General features: G+C 43.7%; 2 protein-coding genes across 2 annotated transcripts in view; one reads left to right on the forward strand and one right to left on the reverse strand.

Moving 5' to 3' along the window:
- Positions 1-11,149: 11,149 nt before the first annotated feature.
- Positions 11,150-24,117, reverse strand: part of LOC120914292 (saoe class I histocompatibility antigen, A alpha chain-like) — a 583,050-nt gene continuing 570,082 nt past the window's right edge. The window contains exons 7-8 of the mRNA XM_040324923.1: positions 13,954-13,987; positions 11,150-11,253 (exon numbers count right to left, since the gene is read on the reverse strand). The gene's annotated coding sequence lies outside the window, so the exon portion shown is untranslated. The remainder of the gene's footprint in view (positions 11,254-13,953; positions 13,988-24,117) is intronic.
- Positions 12,580-13,092, forward strand: LOC120914611 (60S ribosomal protein L24-like). The gene has a single exon (XM_040325294.1). It carries the CDS (start codon positions 12,580-12,582, stop codon positions 13,027-13,029), a length of 450 nt encoding a protein of 149 aa, XP_040181228.1. The 3' UTR covers positions 13,030-13,092.

Below are 24,117 nucleotides of genomic sequence, written 5' to 3' on the forward strand. Positions count from 1 at the left end.
TCCACTTTAAGTGCTTATTTAGTCTAAGGGATGGTAAAATGAGTTTTACTTACCCAATCCTTTGCTTCCTTGACAGACAATGCTCCAGAAGTGGACAGTCCCTCAGCGTCCTCATATCCAATGAAGGACAACTGTCCCTACATTCTTATTGATGTCAGGACCTTAGAGGACCAGAGCATAGGGGTGAAGATGATTCAGGACCAGTCTAGCAGTGCAGAGGAGCCTAAGGTAAGTAAATCTACATTTCCTTGTCCTTTAGACCTAAATGAGCAGATAAACCTTGTAGTGTGGATGCAGCTTCAATAAAAGGGAGAATGTTCAGGTTTCCTTGAGTTCAGCTTTGTGTGTCTGTTTGGAGAGAAAATCTTTCTCATCTTCAGTGATAAATCTGTCTCAGAACTTTGTAAACTTGTCACCGTTTCACAGGGGTTGTAAATACATAGTAAACCTATTGCAGAGACTGCTTACTCACAGCCAGTCTGATCTTCAACTGATTGTGTCACTTTATTTTAAAATAGTTCCCCCAGTGTATCTTCTGGAGACTCCGATATTGAGATTATTGGACTTGAGTAGCCAAAGCTGTTGGGGAATTGCAAATAGCTGAGTATAGCAGTGCTGCACATACAGTTTGGTGCATAACGTATATTTGTCTTACACCATTATCCTCTCAGCACAGTACTGCACACCTCTGTAGCACCCTGGTGTTTAGGCAGCATTGCTCCTAAATTTACCTGCCAGGTATAGCTACCTTGGCCAATTGTTAAAGCGGAGGTTCCATTACAAAAAATAAAAAATTAAAAGTCAGCAGCTACTAACACTGTAGCTGCTGACTTTTAATAAGGACACTTACCTGTCCTAGCCGCCAGCGATGTTGGCCCCCGCCGAGGCCGATCCTCGATCCTGGCAGCTCCAAGCGCCGCCATCCACAGTAAGGGAAACAGGCAGTGAAGCCATACAATTTTTTTTTTTGCAGAAAAAAGGTCACACTCAGGTTTTTTTTAATTGCATCTTTCATTTCAAATCGTTCAAATTGAATTACTTGGTTTCTGTGCAACAAATATTTTGCGCACCAACAATAGTTTATCTGGCCTGGTAACTGATTTTTTTAAATTGATAAACTGATAAAAACAGTATTTATACTGAAAAATAACAATGACATTCTTTGCTTTAGTACATTTAAAGTAGCCATCTTAATTTTATTCACATTCTAATTTTTTTCTAATGAAAATCTTTTAACTTCCATTTGAACGTGTACAAATGTGTTGATTAGATCAGCGATAGATACAGAGATGGAGAAAGAGGATTCCCAGCAAGCTCTTCCCACAACTATTCTTACCCATTTTACTATTGTTACCTATTGTTATGTAGATATTTTAGAAGGTAAGGACCCATGTGCTTCATTTAAAGTGGTTCTAAAGCCTCAAGCCTTAAAAGGGTTGTAAAGCTTCGTGTTTTTCACTTTAATGTATCCTATGCATTAAGGTGAAAAAACACCTTGCAAACTCAGGCCCCCCCCCCGAGCCCCCATTTTACTTACCTGAGCCCCAAATCTCCGTGGGCGTGATCCCGCGTTGCTTTCTCCCAGCAACGCGGGATCCCGCTGCTGTCAATCAAATCACTGATGCGGCATTCCAGGGGGTGGGGGCGAGTGATACCCGCCGACTGTATCACGCGAGCGCTCCCGCAAGCTAACCCCTTGGGAGAGAGCTTCCCAGAGGGGGGTTAGCTCTTGCAGGGAGAAGCCGAGACAGTCGCCGAGGGACCCCAGAAGACGAGGATCGGGGCCATTCTGTGCAAAATTAACTGCACAGTGGAGGTAAGTATGACATGTTTGTTATTTTTTTTTATATTAAACCTTTACAACCCCTTTAATGCAAGAATGCATTAAGGTGAAAAACCTTCTGTGCTGCAGCTCACCCCAGACCCATCCCCCCTTTTTCTTATCTGAGCCTGATTCAGCAATGTGCACAAGCGCAGCGGCTCCAGCCACTGCCTCTCTCCTCATTGGACAGATTGATAGCAGCAGGAGCCATTGGCTCCAGCTGCTGTCCATTAAATCCAGTGACATGGGAGCAGGCGACGGGGCCGAGTCCTACTGTGTCAATAAATGCAGCAGCGGAACATGGGAGTGCGCCCACATAGGTGCCCCCAGTGAAAGCAACTTTCCCTGGGGGCACCCAATGAAGAGGAGGGGTCTGGAGCACTAGTGGGGGGGACCCTAGAAGAAGAGGATTGCAGCTGCTCTGTGAAAAATGATTGCACAGAGCAGGTAAGTATGACATGTTTGTTATTTTTTAACAGAGGATCTGAGGGAAAATATTTCCTGGAAATTGATGAGGAGACTTCAGGCTGGGTTCACATATATGCAAATTGGATAAAAAAATTTCACGCATCCAATCACTGTGACCGGCTTTCAATGGAGCCGTTTCACACATGTCCAGGGCGGCCGCGGTGCGTTTTTGTGTCCAGTTCAGGTGCAAATTCTGGGAAAAATTTGGCCCCGAATCACACCTGAACCAGGGAACACAAATGCACTGAACTCCAGGCTGCAACCCGAAGCTGGACATGTGTGAACCCGACCTTAATGAATTTCTATTTGTTGATGATGTGAGCAACAGTAGCCCATCTCCAGGGCCCGGGCTGGGTCTAGAAATACAGAGCTAAAGTCCTTCAAATATCCACTAAAATGTTCTAGCCTACAATGAACATATTAGTTAGTAGATAACTCCCCATTCCTAACATAGCTAATTCATTTTGCTTGCAATTTATTCCAAGATGTGGCAAAAAGATTATTTTTCAGCCTGCTAATCTCCAAAAATGGTTTTGGGACCCAAAATGTTCTCTATAAACTGGTCACAGCCGGATGTTGTTAAATGCATTCTAGTCCTGCCTACCTGTACCTTGTGTTTTTCACATACGATGCATTGATGGTGTAGTTTCATGGTGTCATGTGTTGCCCTGTATGTACAGACTGTATGTAGCGGCTGGAGGAGCAGGTTGTGTGATTTGGTGCCGACTCTCCTCCTTCACAATCTCCCTCTGTGTGCAAATAAAATCTATAACATTTTTCATACAAATAGTTTTCTTTTGGTGGTATTGAATCACCACTGGAATAAAAAAAAAAGATATTTTCTACTTCCCGTTATTAAACCTATCCAATAAAATCACATTTTTTCATTAATTTTGGTCAAAATGTATTCTGCTACACGTCACTGGTAAAAAAAAATCCACTAAGTGTATATTGATTGGTTTGTATGAAGGTTATAGTCTACAAACTATGGTATATATATATATATATATAATTTGAAAATGTATCAATCCTGATCTACTGACTGCCTATCTAATTTCTTGAGGCCCTTAAAATTCCAGAACAGTACACATACCCCCAAATGACCCCTTTGTGAAAAGTAGACAGACGGTCTGAGGTATTTAGTAAGCTGCATTGCACGTTTTTTTAAGTTTTACATTTTTTAAAAATGTTACTGTCTTTTTCGCAGCGCTTTTCGTCCGCTAGCAGGGCGGCTTGCAGGACTTGTTTTACCGTCCTGCCAGCGCACCGCTCCAGTGTGAAAGCGCTCGGGGCTTTCACATTGGAGTGAAAGGAGAGGCTCTTTCAAGGCACTTTGCAGGCGCTATTTCTAGCGTTACAGTGCCTGTAAAGCGCCTCAATGTGAAAGTAGCCTAAAAAATGTAATGATTTTTTTTTTAATTCACATACTTTCACCAGTAGCACACAGCGTCATCATGTGACTGGTGTAGCGGTGATCAGGGATACTGACTGGTGACCGTATGTTAAAAAATATATATATTTATTTTTTCACATTTTTTACTTTCTTTGACAATTTTTTTTAGTGGTGCACCGAAATTAAAATTCTGGTGCCGAAACTGAAACCAAAAATTCAGGATGCACTTGGCCAAAAAACGGAACGGACAGTTTTTAATATTTTTTTTTTTAAATGAAATTAATGTGGCCGGCGTTTTTGCATTGAAGTCAATGGGACACAATTTTGCATGGAAGTCATGATTTTGCATTGAAGTGAATAGATCGCAATTTTACATTGAAGTCAATGGGACACCATTTTTGCATTGAATTCAATGGGACACCATTTTTGCACTGAAGTCAATAGAACACGATTTAGCATTGAAGTCAATGGGACACTATTTTGCATTGAAGTCAATGGGACACAAATTTGTCTTGAAGTCAATGGGAAGCAGCATGTCATTATTGTCAATGTTCAGCAGCTGAAATATTGGTGTATCCATAACTAATTCTACATACGTTCATCAGAGTATTTCAGTGTCACCATAGTGACATTGTACTACCCTGGTGGGGTGATCAGGTTTTTTTTTTACACTTTGCTGTTACATTGATGATCAGTGTAACAGTAATGCTTTGAACTGTCATGAATGGGTTCCATTCATAAAAGCTGTGATTACTATTGTGTGCTGTGATTGGCCCACATATATCACAGGGTACAGGGTGCTTTGATTGGCCCAGGTACCATGTGAAAGCTTTGGGCCAATCACAACGTCACAATTCTAATACACAATACCCATTCATAACAGTTGTGTTTACATTGTGACCTTGTGATTGCATAGCAGCCGGGTACTGGGAGCCGCAACCTGCTGTGTCCGGTGGAATAGCTAGCGACATACATGTATGCGATTGTGCCACGCTGTGCCACCTTTACGCAGTGTAATTACTGTGGGTGGGTGGCATGTGGTTAAAGCATGGAGAGCGTTTCACCACTCTGAGCTATGGATCTCCCCAACATATAGAAGCTTCAGAAGCTATCCAATGGTTATATCTCAAAGTCACATATAAGATCGGTCCGATCAGATTGGATGGTGTATGGGAGTCTGCACTACTTTACTGGGAATGACAAGCTATTGATGTACTTTCTAAATGTGTGTGGCTTTCTTTCTGATGTTCTGCCCCAATAACAACATTATTAATCTATGTTTCTTTTCCTTCTCTCTGTGCATGTTAAGAGGAATCTGGGTGGATCCCGACTTTATTTTTGAGATTCTCTCAGAGTTTGGAGTGGCTCTGTGATGTCAGATGACAGTGGGCTTTAGTCCGCTATTGGCTGATTCTGTGTCACAGGAGTGCACTTTTGTGACCCACATGAGAAGTAAAGAGCTTTGGCAATACTTTTATTTAATTTTCTTTCTGCCACCGACCTATATCTTATGGGGTTTTGGGCGGCATTCACATGAGCATACTAAAGCACACACCCAGGAGAGGGCCATGTTTTGCCTTTACAGGGGTACACAGATGTTCCATGCATCTGCCTGCAGGCCGTCCCAATCATTTCAGATAATATGCTGCAGTTGCACCCATATCTGTGTGGGTGTTGGTGCGGTGTCCGTTCCCAAATGCAGACTGTGAATTCGGGGACACGCAATGGCACCCACAAGCATGTAAAATTGGGAGCAGCAACAACTGTGTCCATGAAGCTGCTGTCCCCCAATTGACATGAATGGGACTGTCTGCACAGAACACCTCTGCACCCCATGAAGGCAAAAAATGACCCTCATATGGAAGTACACCCTGGTGAATGAGACCTTTCACACACTCCTGGCTGTTGCAGTGAAAGGGTTAACACCCATCTCCAGCGATCCCCATCATCCTTTATTTTTACAGTGTAATGTAATTTATATTTTCCAAAAGGTAAAAATCTTTTAATCAGCCTACAAATTAAAATTACACAAAAAAAACAACATTCAGGATTTAGAAGATCAAGTACAGCAATCATTTAATATTGTCCTACAATGTGGAGTAACACAATAATTCCAGTCCTAGACGTTTCATTTGAAATACTATAAAGGAAATATTAGAGGACAATGAGAGAAGACAATTGGATAGAATTATACACAGAAGTTATATTAAATCTTTAAAAAAAATGAAATCCTAATTAGCAAAACAAATAAAATAAACCAGATTTTATGACCCCAAAACCTATTTGTAGATACTTTTTGAGGGTATATCCAAAAGGTAACCTGTGTTTTGACCATACTGTGTAAAGTAAAAGGCACACCTAATGGCGCTTACACACGATCGGATTTCCAATAAAATAAAATCCGATGGAATTTTCCGTCTGAATTCCGATGAAACTGACTTTCATCAGTCTTGCATACACATCATCAGACTAAATTCGGAACGTCCAAAACGCGGTGACGTAAAACACTACGACGAGCCGAGAAAAATTAAGTTCAATGCTTCCGAGCATGCGTCAACTTGATTCTGAGCATGCGTGGATTTTTCTCCGATGGACTTCCACACAGACGATCGGAATTTCTTATCTTTTTTTCCATCGGAAAAAAGTCCATGATGAAGTCCAATGAAAAAAGTCAGATGGACTTTTTTCATCGGAAAAAACGATCGTGTGTACACGGCATTAGTTTACAGAATGAAAATCCCAGGTGGTGGGACAGACTTCTCAATCATGTGATCACTGTGGTTGGCTGCCATAGAGGTCACAAGATCAGAGCCTGCCCCCCAATTATAAACAGAGATCAGGTGGCGGTCTCTGACAGCTCATACACAGGTTGCAGAAAATAAATTTGCTTGATTCCCCATAAACACAGACAGTGTTGATGTGGGAATCTCTCCTGCCAACCCATTGTCTTCTCCCAGCAAGGGGGCAGGGAAGCTGCCCCCCGCTGGGAGAAGACTGATTATTGCTAAGGGCCAAAACAGCCTCTAGCAATAATTGCATGCCAAGCTGGTTACACCCAAGTTGATCGATTAACGACGTCCTGATGAAGCTGGTGTTTCCGGAGAAACATGTTGACGTCATGCTCCTGTGCGTCTGATGTCTGTTATCATGCCTTCCCCAGGGATCGGGGTGTGCCACGCTGGAGGTTGAGGCACACTGCATTTTCATCACTTCCGCCACATGGGAGACGGCATGGGACAGGTCAGCAGCATCATGCCTTGAGCGGTAGGGATTGATCCTGCATACATCGGATGAACTCGTTGTGAGACGGCTCCACCAATGTATGGTATATATCCACCCTGTCAGCTGAGGTTGAGAAGCAGATGATGAAATAAATGTTTTCACTGTGGCATTCATTACACTGCCCATTGCTTCTCTCTCTGCCTGCAGCTGCTTCTCTCTGCTATCAGATCGGGTCCAGAGACTGTGGTTGCTCTGCTATACTTGCTATTGCTTGACCACAAGCTGTTATCTTCCTGTCTATTTTGCTTTACTTCTATTCATCAGACTATATGCTCATGTTGTGGCTCATGTGACTTTCTGCGGATATCTGCTGACAGTTATAGTCCACCAATGCCTATATGAATACATACATATATGGATTATCTCCAGAACTTTACATACTAGGCTATGGTGACAACATTAAATATCTGACAGCTGTTTTTGCCTCCCAGTCTGTTTGCAGCACCCCCTGGCACTTTATATTTATTTTACCCGGATGTACCACCTTGGAGTGATACATTGTGGCTATTTAGCCGAGAGCTCTGGGCTAGCTGTACTTTATCCCAAGCTCTAACCATTGGTTTGGATTACTTTCCTTCCCCCCCGTGGGGTGTTATGTATCCTGGTCATCTATTGGTGGAATTTATATACAGTTCTCTATATTGTACATGCAGTACCCTTTCCATGCATTGGGTTGGTGGAATGTATGGATGTGTATGTGGCATCTAGACGCACGTTTGGTATTTTAGACAACGTTGTCTTTTTTATGGTGATGGACTGGAAGGTGTTTTTTTTTTTTTGCTCGATTTTTGTGATAAATAAAGCTTTTGTAATTTCCTTTTTAGTTTTAGTTTTTATTTGTGTACTTTGGTCTACTATACCCCTGAGGCTCATTACTATGGTCCTTTTGACTGTACACTTTCTTGGTACTATCTTTTGTTTGTTTTATGCTTTACATTAACCATAGAGCCCCACTTGTATTTATTTATTTTCAGTGAGTGGGTACGTAACCGGAAGGTATTTATTTTAAGGTACCCAAATAGTCCAAGTTCCCTTTTATTGTCTTTTCTGTTTTGATATACATTCAGCCTGCCCATACTCGGTTCCTATAGCCAACATTGAGGTCTCCAGCCTATCACACATGGGAGGGGAAATTGTGTACAGCCTCTATGTAGATTGAGCAACTCAAAAAATGATGCAGAAATCTGTGGAAAGTGAAAAGTACAGACTGCTTATGTTCTATGGAATAATGTGAGCCCATTAGTCTGCTTAGTATGAGCAAAATACAGGTTTACTATAAGCATAAAACAGTCAGTAATATGAGTGTATAACATCTATAAAAATGATATAATAAAAGCAAACCTGTCATAAGGTGAATTATCGTTTACTTATCTAGTGGAAAGGTAAAGTTCAGATATTTAAGCATCCCATTACTTTATTTTGTCCCAATATATACATCCAGGGTGCGCTGCTGGTGATAATAATCCTACAAAAATATCACATCATATATGACAATCAGAATCCTCAGTCATAGAGAATGAGTTAGTACAGACTACATGGCACAGTGCAATAGTTTAGGACTAATGCTAGATCCATCCTTCAAACAGCACACAGCTCCACCTTTCTGACAGATCTGATACTGTAAGGAAGAACACGGGGTAACTTGTCACTATTATTCATGCCTATTAATTCGTGAATTTTAGCAAATTTCACAACACTTTGGTGAAGCAGATGCTAGTAGTAGCTTTGCAATGCATAGTAGTTTAGTCCACTAGTAAATGAGTCCTTTCAAACTCTGTACTAGTTCAATTGAAGAGCCTGCTCTGTAAGCACCAGTAACTTCTTTAGATCCGGTCAGCAGAATGTGAAAACCATTAGGAATGTTTAGCAGAAATGGAAAAATTAGGCCACACCCCATGGAAATCCCACTGGTAACATTTATTTTGTGTAGCTGGCTGTTGATACAACCCGACATGTTTTGCTTATCCCAGTGATGGCGAACCTTGGCACGCCAGATGTTTTGGAACTACATTTCCCATGATGCTCTTACACTCTGCACTGTAGTTGAGCATCATGGGAAATGTAGTTCCAAAACATCCGGGGTGCCAAGGTTCTCCATCACCGGCCCTTCCCATGGCTTTATCATAGACCTTGGAGGGACTAAAACCTGTCAGAGGAGGGTGGCATAAGGGCAGGGACTGTGTCAGCAGCCAGCTACACAGAATAAACTTACCAGTAGGATTTCCGTAGAGTGCAGTCTTGTTTTTCAATTTTGCTTTACATACTGAGCTACATGAGCTCCTGAGATCTGCACCCGGAGCAATGGACTTCCCAAGAGGCTGTTGAATGTGGTTTAATTCATTACCAGGGGGCCCAGGAGATTAGGGGACATGATTGCTCACTCCCTTTGACATAATTGCTCTAATAAAAGTAATATCATAATGGGATAGAATACGGGCTTCCTAAATTGGTAGTCACTAACTAAACTACAAAGGGATCAGGATTGGAGTAAGCGATTGGATCAGGTAGACCAGAGATCTCCAAACTACGGGCCTACGGCTGTTGTAGAACTACACGTCCCATGAGGCATTGTAAAATTCTGACATTCACAGACATGACTAGGCATGATGGGAATTGTAGTTCCTGAAAAATTGGAGGGTCAAAGTTTGAAGACCCCTGACCTAGACAAATCTGAGTTCCGCAGCAACATTGACTTGCCTGAACTACTAGTAATCTAGGAAAGAGCCAACCAATCCACTCACCACTAATCCAACCATCGAATTCTGCCATTCCTGTCCAAGGTATTCATTTCCACAAAGTAAAACCTTCAGACTTTGCTGGCAGCCATGATTTCCATATTCAGTGGTCTATAATTATCTACAACTATTAAATTCATGTTTGCATAAATATATTCCTTTCTTGGATGAAGTTGGTCCAATGTTTGTAGATTGGTTTCTCCAATCTGAGGCTCACTCAATCTCATACGGCCAAATCCTTTACATATTTGCCCATACACATCTACTGGCAAAGCAGTTATCCTGCAATCAGTTTTTTCCTACCCATTCAATAATGATGGAGTGTGAGAGTTGAGGTTACCCTGTGCACATGCTAATTACCAGAATTTTGGGCCTAGGATGGCATTTCTTGGCCGTACAACTGTAAGGCTGTGATCTGAAAGTCTAAATGTGATTGGTGGGTGTGGTCAACCCAGCAGTTCTTATTTCAGACACATTTCAGAAGGAGGACAACTGTGAACTCTGGAAGACAATATGGCCACTAGTATAGTATGATAGTATGGATATTTCTATTGGAAACAAAGCAGTTCAAACATACTTCAGTAAGCACAATGGAATATGTAATAAATACTTTTCACAAAGATGACCTCAGTGTTCTGCATTACAATATCAAATCAGCCATGAATATGGAGAACCATGGAATTTCACCCAAAAAAATGCAGAATGAATGGTTGCCATATATCCCACCACATGCTGAATAAATAATACTCAAAGTGCACCTGTCACTCACATATCTGGTGTGTGGTATAGATTCTAACATTTCCTAACAGGTCTTCTCAATTTTTTTTTTAAATCCCATCATCATAGAAGTGTACATGACTTCTACCAACTAATTATATTTGCATATATACTGATTATGGAATATGACAGATTCTCCTTAAAGTGGAGTTCCACCCATTTTTTTTATGTTTGTCTGTGCTGCATGCCCTAATCTCATAGTGTTCAGAATGGACAATTTTTATTTATTTTGTTGCTTGTAAATACCTTTATTTTGTAGTCCTTCATTACTTCCTCCTTCTTATTTGCCTAGGCTATTAAGTCACAAGACTATTCGCAAGGGTTTCTGGGATAGGCATCATGTATCCCAGTAGTCCTTGCAAATAGCCTATTTGCATAGAGAAGGGGCGGCAACTTCCTCTGACACTCCCGTTGCTATGGAAACCTGACTGAAACCTATTACATCGCTTGTGCAGCACTGAGCATGTGCGAGATCTGCAAGGCTGAAATCCAGGAAGTCATACAGTCTGGCTTCATGATGCCCACACTTAAGATGGCCACGGTCTATTTCTAGATTATAAACTAACTAAATGCTCTAACAACCTAACAAAACGGACCTTAGTTTACAGACTATCTTTTCTAGAATACATTAAGCTTGTGTATTACAGGGGTATTTATATTTAAAAAGTGAAATTGTGGGTGGAACTCCCCTTTAATCACAAAGTGTGTATTTCTAAAAAGTGCAGCAACATGATATACAAATAAAGGAAGCCTCTGCATTCTTCTCCTTTGCGGACCTGAAAGAACAAAAAGTATTTATTTATATAGTCCTATATCAGAAGTGTTGTTACTCTCAGTAGAAGTTTTACTCATCAGTCCTATCCATAAATGTAAGGAAAGGTCCAGTATTCATCCAATGTGAAATGGAGTCTTTACTCAACAGGGGAGATTTACTAAAACTGGAGCACACAGAGCTTGTGTACTGATTGGCTACCATGCACAGCTGCACCAGATTCTGAGTCCTCCAGTTTCAGTAAATCTCCCCCAACATGAAAACCTTAATCAGCTTTAGGGCCCTTTCAGATGTGCGGACCGCATGTCCGCATTTTCATCCATCCGTTGCGGATGAAAACGGGGGACATACATTGGTCCCTATGTGATTGCGGGTGTCAGCGGATGACTATCCGCTGACACCCGTAATCGTCCGCCTCCGCAAAGATCCGATTTTTCGGACGGAAGAAAATCCTATTTTTCTTCCGTCTGGCGGATCGGAACGGATGAACACGGACATACGGTCCGTGTTCATCCAATCCCCCATAGGGGAGAGCGGAGGAAAGACAGGGCGGTCCCTGCACAATGTTTGCGGGGACCGCCCTGTCAGCCGACGGCTCAGCTGGGATTTTACGGAGGATCCCCGCTGAGCTTTTACAGACACACGGAGCGGATCATTACTGATCATTACTGATCCGCCCGTGTGAAAGGGCCCTTATATGTTCTATATTTGTTGATAGTACAGCTTTTGTTCTGTAACACCAATTTTAATTGGTTAACAATTATTTGCACACCTTGCCTATTTAACATAAAATACAAGACTTGTGAAAACAAGACAACAAATTATATCTGCAAGCTTCTTCTCCCATTCACATCACCTGAACAAGAGAACTGAGCCGTTTTGAAAGCTTGCAATTTTAGTTGACTCAACCAATAAGGAACTACTATTTAGGGCTAATTAAATGTTATATGTTATAGTAATGAGTGAAGTGTGGTGTGGTGCATTAAGGTGCCATTCATTAAGCAAAGAGCCCCAATGCAATTTTACAGTGGCAGGCATTGCACCAGCACTGCAACATACAATGGTACACTCGTCGTGCATTGCATTAGGAAAAAGGGTCAGGTCCATTTTTCCATGTTATAGGGCACTGCCAGACCATTTAAAATGAATGGGCTGCCTAAATGCTCTTCACCCTAAAGAATGGTAATGCATTGTATTAACACAGTTGCATTAACCACTTCAGCCCCGGAAGATTTGGCTGCTCAATGACCAGGCCATTTTTTGCGATACAGCACTGTGTCAAAAAAAGGGATAGATCTTGTAACCGCTGAAGCTGCACAGCTCGACCTTCATGGCGCCGGCTAAAATGGCCTACCCGGGCCATGGCCGGCGGTACGCCAGGATTGACGGCAAGGTGTTCCAGTTCCTCAATGCAAAATGTGAATCTGCCTTCCTTTCCAAGAGGAATCCTCGACAAATCAACTGGACTGTTCTGTACAGACGAAAACACAAGAAAGGGCAGTCGGAAGAAATCCAGAAAAAGCGTTCTCGCCGTGCAGTGAAGTTCCAGAGGGCTATTACTGGTGCTTCTCTGGCTGAAATTATGGCCAAGAGAAACCAGAAGCCTGAAGTGCGAAAGGCTCAGAGGGAACAAGCTATTAGGGCTGCAAAGGAGGCAAAGAAGGCTAAGCAGACCACCAAAAAGACCGTTCCTGCTAAGGGTCCAACAAAGGCTGCCCCCAAGCAGAAGATTGCCAAGCCAGTAAAAGTGGCGGCTCCCCGTGTTGGAGGAAAACGCTAAGCAACATTTTCCTACTGGATGTGTTAATAAATTACTATTTTGAAAAAAAAAAAAAAAAAAAAAGGGATAGATTTATGGTAATTTTATTATTATATATATTTTTTTTACTAGTAATGGCAGTGATCTGCGATTTTTATTGGGACTGCAACATTTTGTTGGAAAGATCACACTTTTGACATATTTTTGGGACCATTGACAATTATGCTATAAAAATGCACTGATTACTGTGTAAATGTCACTGGCAGGGAAGGTGTTAACACTAGGGGGCGTTCAAGGGGTTAACTGTGTTCCCTAGTGTGTGTTCTAACTGTAGGGGGATGAGACTGACTAGAGGAGATGACAGATCATTGTTCCTAGCTAGTAGGAACTCACGATCTGTCTCTGCTCTCCTCGCAGAACAGGGATTTGTGTTTACACACACACACATCCCTGTTCTGGCTCTCATGCCCATGATCGCGCATGGCCAGCGGTCATCACGACTGCTGGCCATGTGCATTGGCATCCCCGCAGTGCAGCGGGCACGTGCCTGCTATCCCGCTTAAAGGAGCCGACATACAGCTACGACGGCAGTATAATGACGATGGCTGGTCGGTAACACAACTCCTAGTGTGACCTGGCCCCAAGAAAATGTATAGTGATACAATCAGTAACAGCAAATACAAGTGATGACTGCGGGGCTATTTTTCTTTTGAATGGGTAAAAATTACATCAGCCCAGGACCACCTGTACAGGGGGCAACCAAGAGACTTAGTAGGCGGAAGTAAATTAAGATCGGAGTTTAAGGGGCCCTGAAACTTAGATTAGTTCAACCAGTTTTAAAAGAGTAACCTTCCTTATAATATGGGGCAGTATCTAGTTGGTTTTCTTTGGCAACATGTGTCATATGTGGCAAATTAGAACATTAATGGAGAACTGAAAACTTACATTCAGGCCTTTACTTCCTTGGAGTTGTCAGAAGCTGTAAAATATAAAGCAATGATTACCATGCACTTCTATTATAGTACTAACATGACTATATCAGTGTAATATCAGATAAATCTCACACATGGCCAGTATACAGAGCACTTGAATGGAGTAAAAAGTTGGGTGGCAGAGGCAACAATCACTACCATATCCATGGAGGAGCCTGGCATGGACTCCAATACAAGAACATAAACTAGGAAAGGTTTGGGACTTTGAATGAGACGCATGGTGACATATGTCTCCATCCCTATTTTATATAGAAAGAAAAGGGGGGGGGGGGACTTTGAATGAGATATGTGTAACATGGCCAACAAGTAGTTAATGTAAGAAAAACATTGTTTATTGTCCTAAAGACACGAAGGCCTAACAAATGACAAAAAATTATTGTACAGGATTGCAAACATATAACAAATCATGTAAATTGAAATAACAAGTGATGGTGCCAAAAATGCTAAAAGTGCAAATACAATATGAGCTGAACTGCCCTTTTTTCAGTGGACACACCACCTTATAGACTAGTAAAACATAAAAAAAGGTTGGCGCTAACTCAAATAAAAAATGCACTCTTAAAAAAATCATCAATTGGTGCATAATACTGTTCATAAAAATCCTCCAATCTATACGCCGAAACTGTCCCTTTGGGATGGCTTTGAGCCATATGGGATGATGACAGCTGTCCCATTTCTATCGGTGGCCTTGAAATGTGTTTTCGTTAGGAGCCGATCCCCATCCCTGAAGATAACCAAATCCAGATAACTAATGGATTGGTAACTCCAATTATATGTGAATCTAATACCCCAAGAGTTGGAGTTCAGGTCTTCCATATACTAATGTAGGGAGCTTTTACCCCCCCTCCATAATAACAGGGTGTGATGGACTTTTTACCTATATGCTTCAGTTTAATCCTCCCTGCTTGTTTAAGGCTGTTTAATGGTATTTACCCTTCTGCAGCCAGTCCTGTTTCAAATGTTAATTGTTCTAGCCCTGTGTTTACTGGTTACTGTGATTAGATAAGTGGCTCATGTTAATTATGCTGATTGCTTCATTGTGGTAATTATCTCTCTATATGCGGGGTCGAGTTGTCTAGTTAATGTATTTAGCACAACTAGTACTCAACTCCACTGATGTCATTATCTAAAGAAAATGTGTTTTCAGACTCGGCTCCGTCGTGTCTGCCTACTCATCTGTATGGAAGCCCCAGTGTGAGGGGGGCGGAGATTTGTCATTGTAACAGTTTTGGAAATGACATAAGATGTGTGTTATAACATTAAACTCAGTCTTGGTTCCAGCATCCAGTCTTGACTCATGTGTGGGGGATCCTGTGATGGTCTTGTATGGAGAGGAGGGAATGCTTGACGGGGATATCATACCGATACCGTCACAATTGGTTGGTAGCGGTGGGATTTTCCCTTCTACTCTCCTTTACACCCGGGATTCCAAGCAGACACTGGAAGAACTACTGGAAGTTCGTGGAAGGATTGCTAGCAACAAAACCGAACGGGTCATCATAGCAGAATCAATGGAGATAGACCAGGAGAACGGGATTGCAGCAACGCCAGCGGTACAAGAGATGGAGACACCAGTGATTCAGGAGGAGGAATCGCCAGCCAACAAGCTAATGAGAGAGAAGCTAGCATGGTTCGGCCCGAACCCAACGCCGGATGTGGTGCTGAAAGTGATGGACCTGTTAGTAAACGCAGAACTACAGTTAAAACTGGCAGCAGTCCAACAAGCAGCCGCACCTTCTCCGAACAGTGAGTACAGCACAGCAGACACAAGGAAGATTCCGTTTAGTGCTTTTAAAGCTTTTGATGAAAAGGACTGTGAGATTGATAACTACCTGGTGGATTTTGAGCGACAATGTAACCTGCACCGAATAGCTAGAAGAGAGTGGGTTGCAATATTGTCAGGCAAACTGTCAGGCAAAGCTTCTGATGCTTTCCGGACCGTGCCAGATCAGGATATCCATAGCTACGCCCGGGTTAAAGAAGTGCTCCTGGCTCGTTATGCAGTAACCCCAGAGTCCCACCGACAGAAGTTCAGGGACTCGCGCAAAACCACGAAAGACTCTTACGCGGAATGGGCATGCCAGTTGTCCCTGTCGGCCTCTAACTGGGTTAACAGCAGCCAGGCCACCACCGCAGAGGACATTTTGCAACTAATGCTCCTGGAGCAATTTTACAATCACATCCAGACGGACGTCAAAGATTGGGTGAGAGATCGCAGGCCCATGACTCTACCAGAAGCCGCAAAGTTGGCGGATGAATATGCGGATACTCGCAAGACAAACCAGGTCACACCACGGGTACAACCTCCACGACCAACGGCGCCCTCACACCCACCAGCCGCTAGATACCAACCGCCTAACAGACCGATGACATCTAGCCCTCGCTACCCACGCCAGGAGGACAACGAACAACGCTGCTTCCGGTGCAAACAGTTGGGTCACTTCAAGCAGAATTGCCCCATGAATGACAACACCAGGTCAAATTGGTCTCAACCTGGGTACCGCCCACCAGCAGCAGCCCATTGTGTAGACTCGGCTTGGGATCCCCAGGAGCTGGGTCAGGAAGAACCATTGGGCACCCCTTACGAAGCCCTCATGGTACAATCTGTTATTACGGACAACAGGGAACACCATTGTCAGCTGGTCATGGGCGACAGCCATGAGCCGGAGGGGCCTTGGAGGGAGCTGGGCAGAAAGAGGCACCGCCAGCTACCCTCCAAGAAGAAGAGGTCCTGGAAGTCATATAACCAGCGGACCTGGGAGGAGAAGAAGCGACTGGAGGAGATGGAATCGCAGCGGGCGCCCCAGATGCGGGCCAAGATGTTCGCCAAGGGCCCACTGGTGGCCCCTTACACCACCACCCAGTTCCTGATGATGAAGGACCACGTGGAGAGCCTGCAGGACATGAGCAAGCAGGATCTGATCCGTGAGTACATAGAGCTGGAGGAGTGCATAAGCCGCATGGAGGAGGAGAACAACCACCTGAGGTCACAGCGGGCTGACCCCCCCAGGCTCCATGAACTGGAGATGGAGCTGGAGAAGCTCAAAGAGGAGAACTGGCGGCTGCGGAGGGAGCAGGGGGTGGCTGACCTTATGGGGCTCCCCCCCCCCCCCGGACTCTGAGCACCAGTGCTACAGCATTTCAACAAATATAACTTTTTCTTTTTATGAATCTCCTGTGACTGTCACTTCAGAGCCATAACCTGCCCCTCCCATAGCGGGACACCTAGATGGCGGCGCACAGACCCATTCGCCGTCTTCACACTGACTTCTGGTGACTTTGCAGATCGCACAAAGACTTGGGGACTGACCGGCGTGTGATCTGACGACCCGGTGGCATACCTGAGTCTGAAGCAGTTGCCAAGGGAGGTCAGTCATGCCAAACGGAGTTAACCTCGGACTAAAAGCTCTGAACCCGTCAACCCTACTGGACCAGGAAAGGTCCAACCGGGTTTTCCGGAGCAGGGAGAAAAAGGGGGGGCCATTGTGATGGACTTTTTACCTATATGCTTCAGTTTAATCCTCCCTGCTTGTTTAAGGCTGTTTAATGGTATTCACCCTTCTGCAGCCAGTCCTGTTTCAAATGTTAATTGTTCTAGCCCTGTGTTTACTGGTTACTGTGATTAGATAAGTGGCTCATGTTAATTATGCTGATTGCTTCATTGTGGTAATTATCTCTCTATATGCGGGGTCGAGTTGTCTAGTTAATGTATTTAGTACAACTAGTACTCAACTCCACTGATGTCATTATCTAAAGAAAATGTGTTTTCAGACTCGGCTCCGTCGTGTCTGCCTACTCATCTGTATGGAAGCCCCAGTGTGAGGGGGGCGGAGATTTGTCATTGTAACAGTTTTGGAAATGACATAAGATGTGTGTTATAACATTAAACTCAGTCTTGGTTCCAGCATCCAGTCTTGACTCATGTGTGGGGGATCCTGTGATGGTCTTGTAGGAGAGGAGGGAATGCTTGACTGGGATATCATACCGATACCGTCACACAGGGCATCATCTATGTACCTCCTCCAGAAAAACAAATTGGGGTCCCTTTTTGAAAAAAATTATCCCTTTTCCCAAAAGGAAATTAATAAATTGGCGAGGCTGGGGGTCAAATTTTGCCTCCATCGCAACACCAGTGTATTGCAGGTAGAATCCCCCCTCATAATAAAAATAATTATGTTCCATTCTGAACCTTAATCTAGCAGTTGATTCACAGATGGACTCATTTTTATACACACAGGGCCAGATTCACAAAAGAGATACGCCGTCGTATCTCTGAGATCCGTCCGTCGTAACTATGCGCCTGATTCATAGAATCAGGTTACGCATAGATCTTCCAAAGATCTGACAGGTGTAATTGACTTACACCGTCGGATCTTAGGCTGCAATTCTAGGCCGGCCGCTAGGTGGCGATTCCATTGCGGTCGGCGTATAATATGCAAATGACTAGTTACGCCGATTCACGAATGTACGCTTTGCCCGTCGCTGTAAATTTACGTTGTTTCCCTAGAGATACGCAGCGTAAAACTAAACCTGCCCTCTAGGTGGTCTAGCCAATGTTAAGTACGGCCGCCGTTCCCGCGTCGAAATTTGAAATTTCACGTTGTTTGCGCAAGTCGTCCGTGAATGGCGCTGGACGCCATTTACGTTAACGTCGAAACCAATGACGTCCTTGCAACGTCATTTAGCGCAATGCACGTCGGGTAATTTTAGGGACGGAGAATGCGCAGTACGTTCGGCGCGGGAACGCACCTAATTTAAATGGTCCCCGCCCCATTTGAATTAGGCGGGCTTGCGCCGGGCGGATTTACGCAACGCCTCCGCAAGTTTACAGGCAAAGTGCTTTGTGAATCAAGCACTTACGCTGAAAACTTGCGGCGGTGTAACGTAAATGGGATAGGTTACGCCGCCGCAGCTTTGCCCAATTCTATGTGAATCTGGCCCACAATTTTTTGTCATTAAGTTTGTTTTTACCATAACCATCATTTTGAACTTGCCTATTAGAGTTTTTTTGCACTCATAATTTTATTTCATTTTAGGACTCTTTATCAATTGTTTATACACATTTGGTATTTACATACAAGTCTATGAACTTATACATTTAGTTTTGACAGCGCACTTTACACTTAATACCACATTTACCATATCCCACCAATCCAGGGATTTTTTCAGTGCTGCAGTCTTTCACTAAATTGGCCAAGCACACCTTTGTTAATTGTACCAAGTAAGACAAGCCTTATAATATTCAGATCCCTTAGGTGGTGATATAGGTCTGAAGAGGGTAATCCTTAAGGGGGTTTTAAAGGTACAATTCCCCCCCCCCCCCTAAATAGCTTCCTTTACCTTAGTGCAGTCCTCCTTCACTTACCTCATCCTTCCATTTTGCTTTTAAATGTCCTTATTTCATCTGAGAAATCCTCACTTCCTGTTCTTCTGCCTGTAACTCCACGCAGTAATGCGAGGCCTTCTCCCTGGTGGGGAGTGTCCTGCTCGCCCCCTCCCTTGGAATACAGGAGAGTCAGGAGGCTTTCTACATTGCAGATAGAGAAAGGAGCTGTGTGTTGGTGGGTGTCCTGACTCTCCTGTAGTCCAAGGGAGGGGGTGAGCACGACACTCCACACCAGGGAGAAAGCCTTGCATTACTGTGTGGAGTTACAGACAGAAGAACAGGAAGTGAGGATTTCTCAGAAGAAATAAGGACATTTAAAAGCAAAATGGAAGGATGAGGTAAGTGAAGGAGGACTGCACTAAGGTAAAGGAAGCTATTTAGGAAAAAAATTGTACCTTTACAACCCCTTTAACTTAGGCCTAATCCATAGGTGTCTCTTTAGACTTGTATACGAATAGCGCTCTGGAGATGCAGAATAGGTGACATAGCGCAATATGTTTATTTGAACCAATTTAAGCTGCGTGCTCGCCCGCATTGACGCCACTTCTGGTACCCTTGGTTCTGACTTCCGGTGTGTTGGAACACACGCCGCAACTTGGAGGAACGGCGCCTTTTTCCTGCTCTGCTGGCTGTACATGTTGGTGCTGACTTATTAGCACCGTAGTATGTAAGTGCGCATTCACTTTACTTATATGGCTAATTGGTTGAATGATTAGTTTGTCAGATAGGTGAGGTCTGTATGACAAAAGTTTACAAGTACAACCTTTCATCATAGCAACAAGTAACAGCCTCTATCAGGGATGGTCACAAGGTTGTTTTAACAGAAAAAATTATTAATGTGCGAATGTGTTTAGAGTTGAATTGCAGGAAACACATCCAAGAGTCTGCAAAGTAAAACTCTCCAATGAAAGGTGAATTGTGAAAATTAATTTTCTCAAATTTTTAAGGAAAATAATCAAGGGGTTGTCAAATAAAGGGCATAGATAGCTGGGCACTGCCTGGGAGAACATGTACCAGTGAGGGGAAAAAACCAATCGGAGCTCTAAACATAGAAGATACAAAATCCATTTAACTCTTTTAATGCTAGTCATCTTTATTATTTTTTTTTTTTTTTGCATACATTAATAAAAAGCTATTTTAGACATGAAGTTTAGTTTACCCCCCCTCAAAAAAAAAACATTTAAAAATACATATATTTTATTAAAGTAGAGACCCTGGAGAATAAAATATCGGAAGTGTCTTTTTTTATATTAGCTCAATGGTTTATCAATCACAACATTTCAGTTAGAAAACGTTTATTAGTTAGAGCACACAAACATCACCACTTTACCATTTTTTTACATAGTAGAATTATTAGAAATGTTTTGTTTTAAGAACATTCATTAGATTTTCTAATCATTAGTTTGTAAAATTGAAGCTATCAACAGGAGTGAGGAGAAAATTAGAAGGAGCAGGATGGAATTTTTTTCCATCCAGTGTATTAGTTTATTCGTTTGGGAAGTCCAAAGTTAAATGTAAAACAACATTTTGAACAATATTTGCCAAGCCATCATATGTACTGAGTGTGGCGCTATTTCCAATAAATCCGTATAGATGACAATAAAGATGTGTGTGTAAAGGAAATATGTGTGAAGAAAAAAATAATATTCCAAGCAAAGGTGCTGCAACATGTGATATCCTACTGGACAACAGATCCAAAGGGTGCTACAGACAAACATTCAATAAGAAACAAAATGATTGTAACAGACCTATGAACTATTCTGCCTACAGAGGACTGCATGACTTGTATTCTGAGCTCAAAGGGTTAATTATACCAGGGACTTTTTCACTGCTGAATGCTAATATTCCCTTTGCATAGCTAATGGCCTCTCCTTTGTGTAGTTAATCCCCTCAACATACGGAGGCTGTTATGTGGGAGTGTATAATTGTTTTAAAGGTTAATTGAATTCTATTGTCTGATCAAGTCATGTTAAATATAAGGTTGGAGCCGAACGTCTAGAGACTGATTGATTCAAGGGAATGTCATTATTTCAAAGTATGTGTGTGAAGGGGGGGGGGGCGGAGAGTGTCATTGTTCATGTAAGTTTTTGTAACCATATAAAAAGTGAGGTGAAATGTGAAATAAAAGTCAGTCTTGTTTGACCCTTCAACGTAGCCTTGTCTCGTTCGGGAAGGGGAATTCTCTCTCTCTCTGGATCTATTGGACGGGGATACCGGCGGTACTTGCATATCGCAGCTTGCCAGGGAAAAGGACTTCTCCAACGTCTGAGACCCTCTCCCTAGCTGGGTAGCCGTTACATTGGTTGGCAGCACTGGGATGGTCCTTTTATCCAAAGAGCAAGTGCTGAATGGAGTCGCAGTACGCCAGGCTGAAAAGATCCACACTAAAAGATTTATTAGAGAGTCGTGGTAGGAGCGCCAGCAACAGACCACGGAGGGAGCTGATAGCTGACCTGCTGGAGCTGGACGAAATGGATGGATCCATGGAAGGAACGGAGCCCCTTGCACCTGTCAGCGAGGAAGATGTAATTACTGGGATTGTACAGCGGAGATTATCCTTGTATCCAGAAACGTCCGTGGAACTAATCAACCAGCTGTTCCAGGAAGCAAGGGAGGAGATACAAACGAAGAGGGGACAAGAACTGGAACTGGTAAGAGCGAGACAGCCCATTACACCTGCAGTTCCTACCCCCCACCCGTGACTACAGGAAAGAAAATACCGTTCACTGCATTTAAAGCTTTTGTAGAAAGCGAGGAGGAAATCAATGGATATTTGGCGGATTTTGAGAGGCAGTGCTCACTACACCAGGTACCACCAGACCAATGGGTCACTATTTTGTCGGGGAAATTGTCGGGCAAAGCCAATGAAGCCTTTCGGGCTCTCACTCCAGAGGATATTTTACAATACCAGCAAGTTAAGAAGGCGCTGCTAACCCGATATGCCGTAACGCCAGAAGCCTACCTCCGGCGCTTCCGGGAGTCCAAGAAGAAGGCTGTGGACTCCCACATGGAATGGGCCAACCAGTTACAAAGGGTGGCATCCCTTTGGGTCCAAGGGTGCAAGGCCAACACCGGGGACGAAGTATTGCAGCTGTTCCTAATGGAACATTTCTTCCAAGACCTGGCCGCAGACATACAAGACTGGGTACGAGATCGCTGTCCCGCTAACTTAAACAAGGCGGCTCGGCTAGCAGATGAGTACGCGGAGACAAGGAAAGTAAGCCAGGGTACTACGCGGCTGGCTCAGAAGGTAGAACCGCGTACTCCAACCGTCACCCCAGGCCCAGAGTTTCGGTCTCCAGTCCCACCACGTCCTCAGGGGCCTAGCAACTACCCCCGGGATTCGCCTAGGGTGACGTGCCATCACTGCAGCGACACGGGACATATTGCTCGTTATTGCCCTTTGAGAGCTACAGATAACAACTGGAGACGCACAACACCCAACACAGAGATCACTCCATCACGTCCCTCTGCGGCCCACTGCCTGGAGACCGAGGGGGGCCCTGAGGAATGCCTGGGAATTTGGTATGAGGCAGACCCAATACAAGCTACCTCTCCGGATAACCGTCAGCATCACCGTCAGGAGGTACGGGTGAATGGACAAGTAGCACAAGGCCTAAGAGATTCCGGGACTACTATCACTCTGATTCAAAAACATCTGGTAAAGCCAGAGAACGTGTCCACTCGCACAGTTGCCGTCCGGGTCGCAGGGGGTGCTGTATTTCGCGTACCCACCGCCCGGGTGCACTTAGACTGGGGAGCCAGGTCAGGAAAGACCACAGTTGGTATCATGGACAACCTACCTGCCGAGGTGGTGCTGGGCAACGACATTGGCCCTCTGACTTCTGCTTATTTACCTACACCTGCTGCTGCTTGTCCCGGGACCACCCGCGTTGCTGGAATCAACCCGCTTGCTGCTGAGAACCGGGTAAGACTACCTTCCCCGACATGTACTGTAGATCTGGCACAATATCACAGTCTGAAATGGGAATGTGACAAGTTGGCCAGCGAGAAATCAGAGCTGCAACGACACTATGTCATGTATTATGAGATGTCCTGTGGCTTGAACATTGAAATGCACAAACAGGCGGAAATTGTCAAAAGATTAAATGGGATTTGCATCCAGGTGGTGCCGTATCTGTCCCAAGAGCATCAGCAACAGGTTTTGGGAGCCATTGAGAGAGCAAAGCAAGTGACTGTTCCAGAACTGAATTCTATTATTCACCGTCACCATCAGCTACCGACCTGGTAAGCCAATGGGACGGCCGACGGACTGTCCAGGCAAACGGAACTTTTACCTTAACAGCAGACCGGACATCCCCAAGTTGACCCGAAAAGGATCAATCCGGGTCTGCCGGAGTGTTCCACAAAAGGGGAGTAGTGTAACAGACCTATGAACTATTCTGCCTACAGAGGACTGCATGACTTGTATTCTGAGCTCAAAGGGTTAATTATACCAGGGACTTTTTCACTGCTGAATGCTAATATTCCCTTTGCATAGCTAATGGACTCTCCTTTGTGTAGTTAATCCCCTCAACATACGGAGGCTGTTATGTGGGAGTGTATAATTGTTTTAAAGGTTAATTGAATTCTATTGTCTGATCAAGTCATGTTAAATATAAGGTTGGAGCCGAACGTCTAGAGACTGATTGATTCAAGGGAATGTCATTATTTCAAAGTATGTGTGTGAAGGGGGGGGGGGGCGGAGAGTGTCATTGTTCATGTAAGTTT

Source organism: Rana temporaria, chromosome 9 (assembly GCF_905171775.1).
Source record: "Rana temporaria chromosome 9, aRanTem1.1, whole genome shotgun sequence".
NCBI lineage: Eukaryota > Metazoa > Chordata > Amphibia > Anura > Ranidae > Rana > Rana temporaria.

What these genes read in the sequence shown, in the direction of transcription:
- LOC120914611 (XM_040325294.1), top strand. Translation starts at nt 12,580, where the DNA reads ATGGCGCCGGCTAAAATGGCCTACCCGGGCCATGGCCGGCGGTACGCC.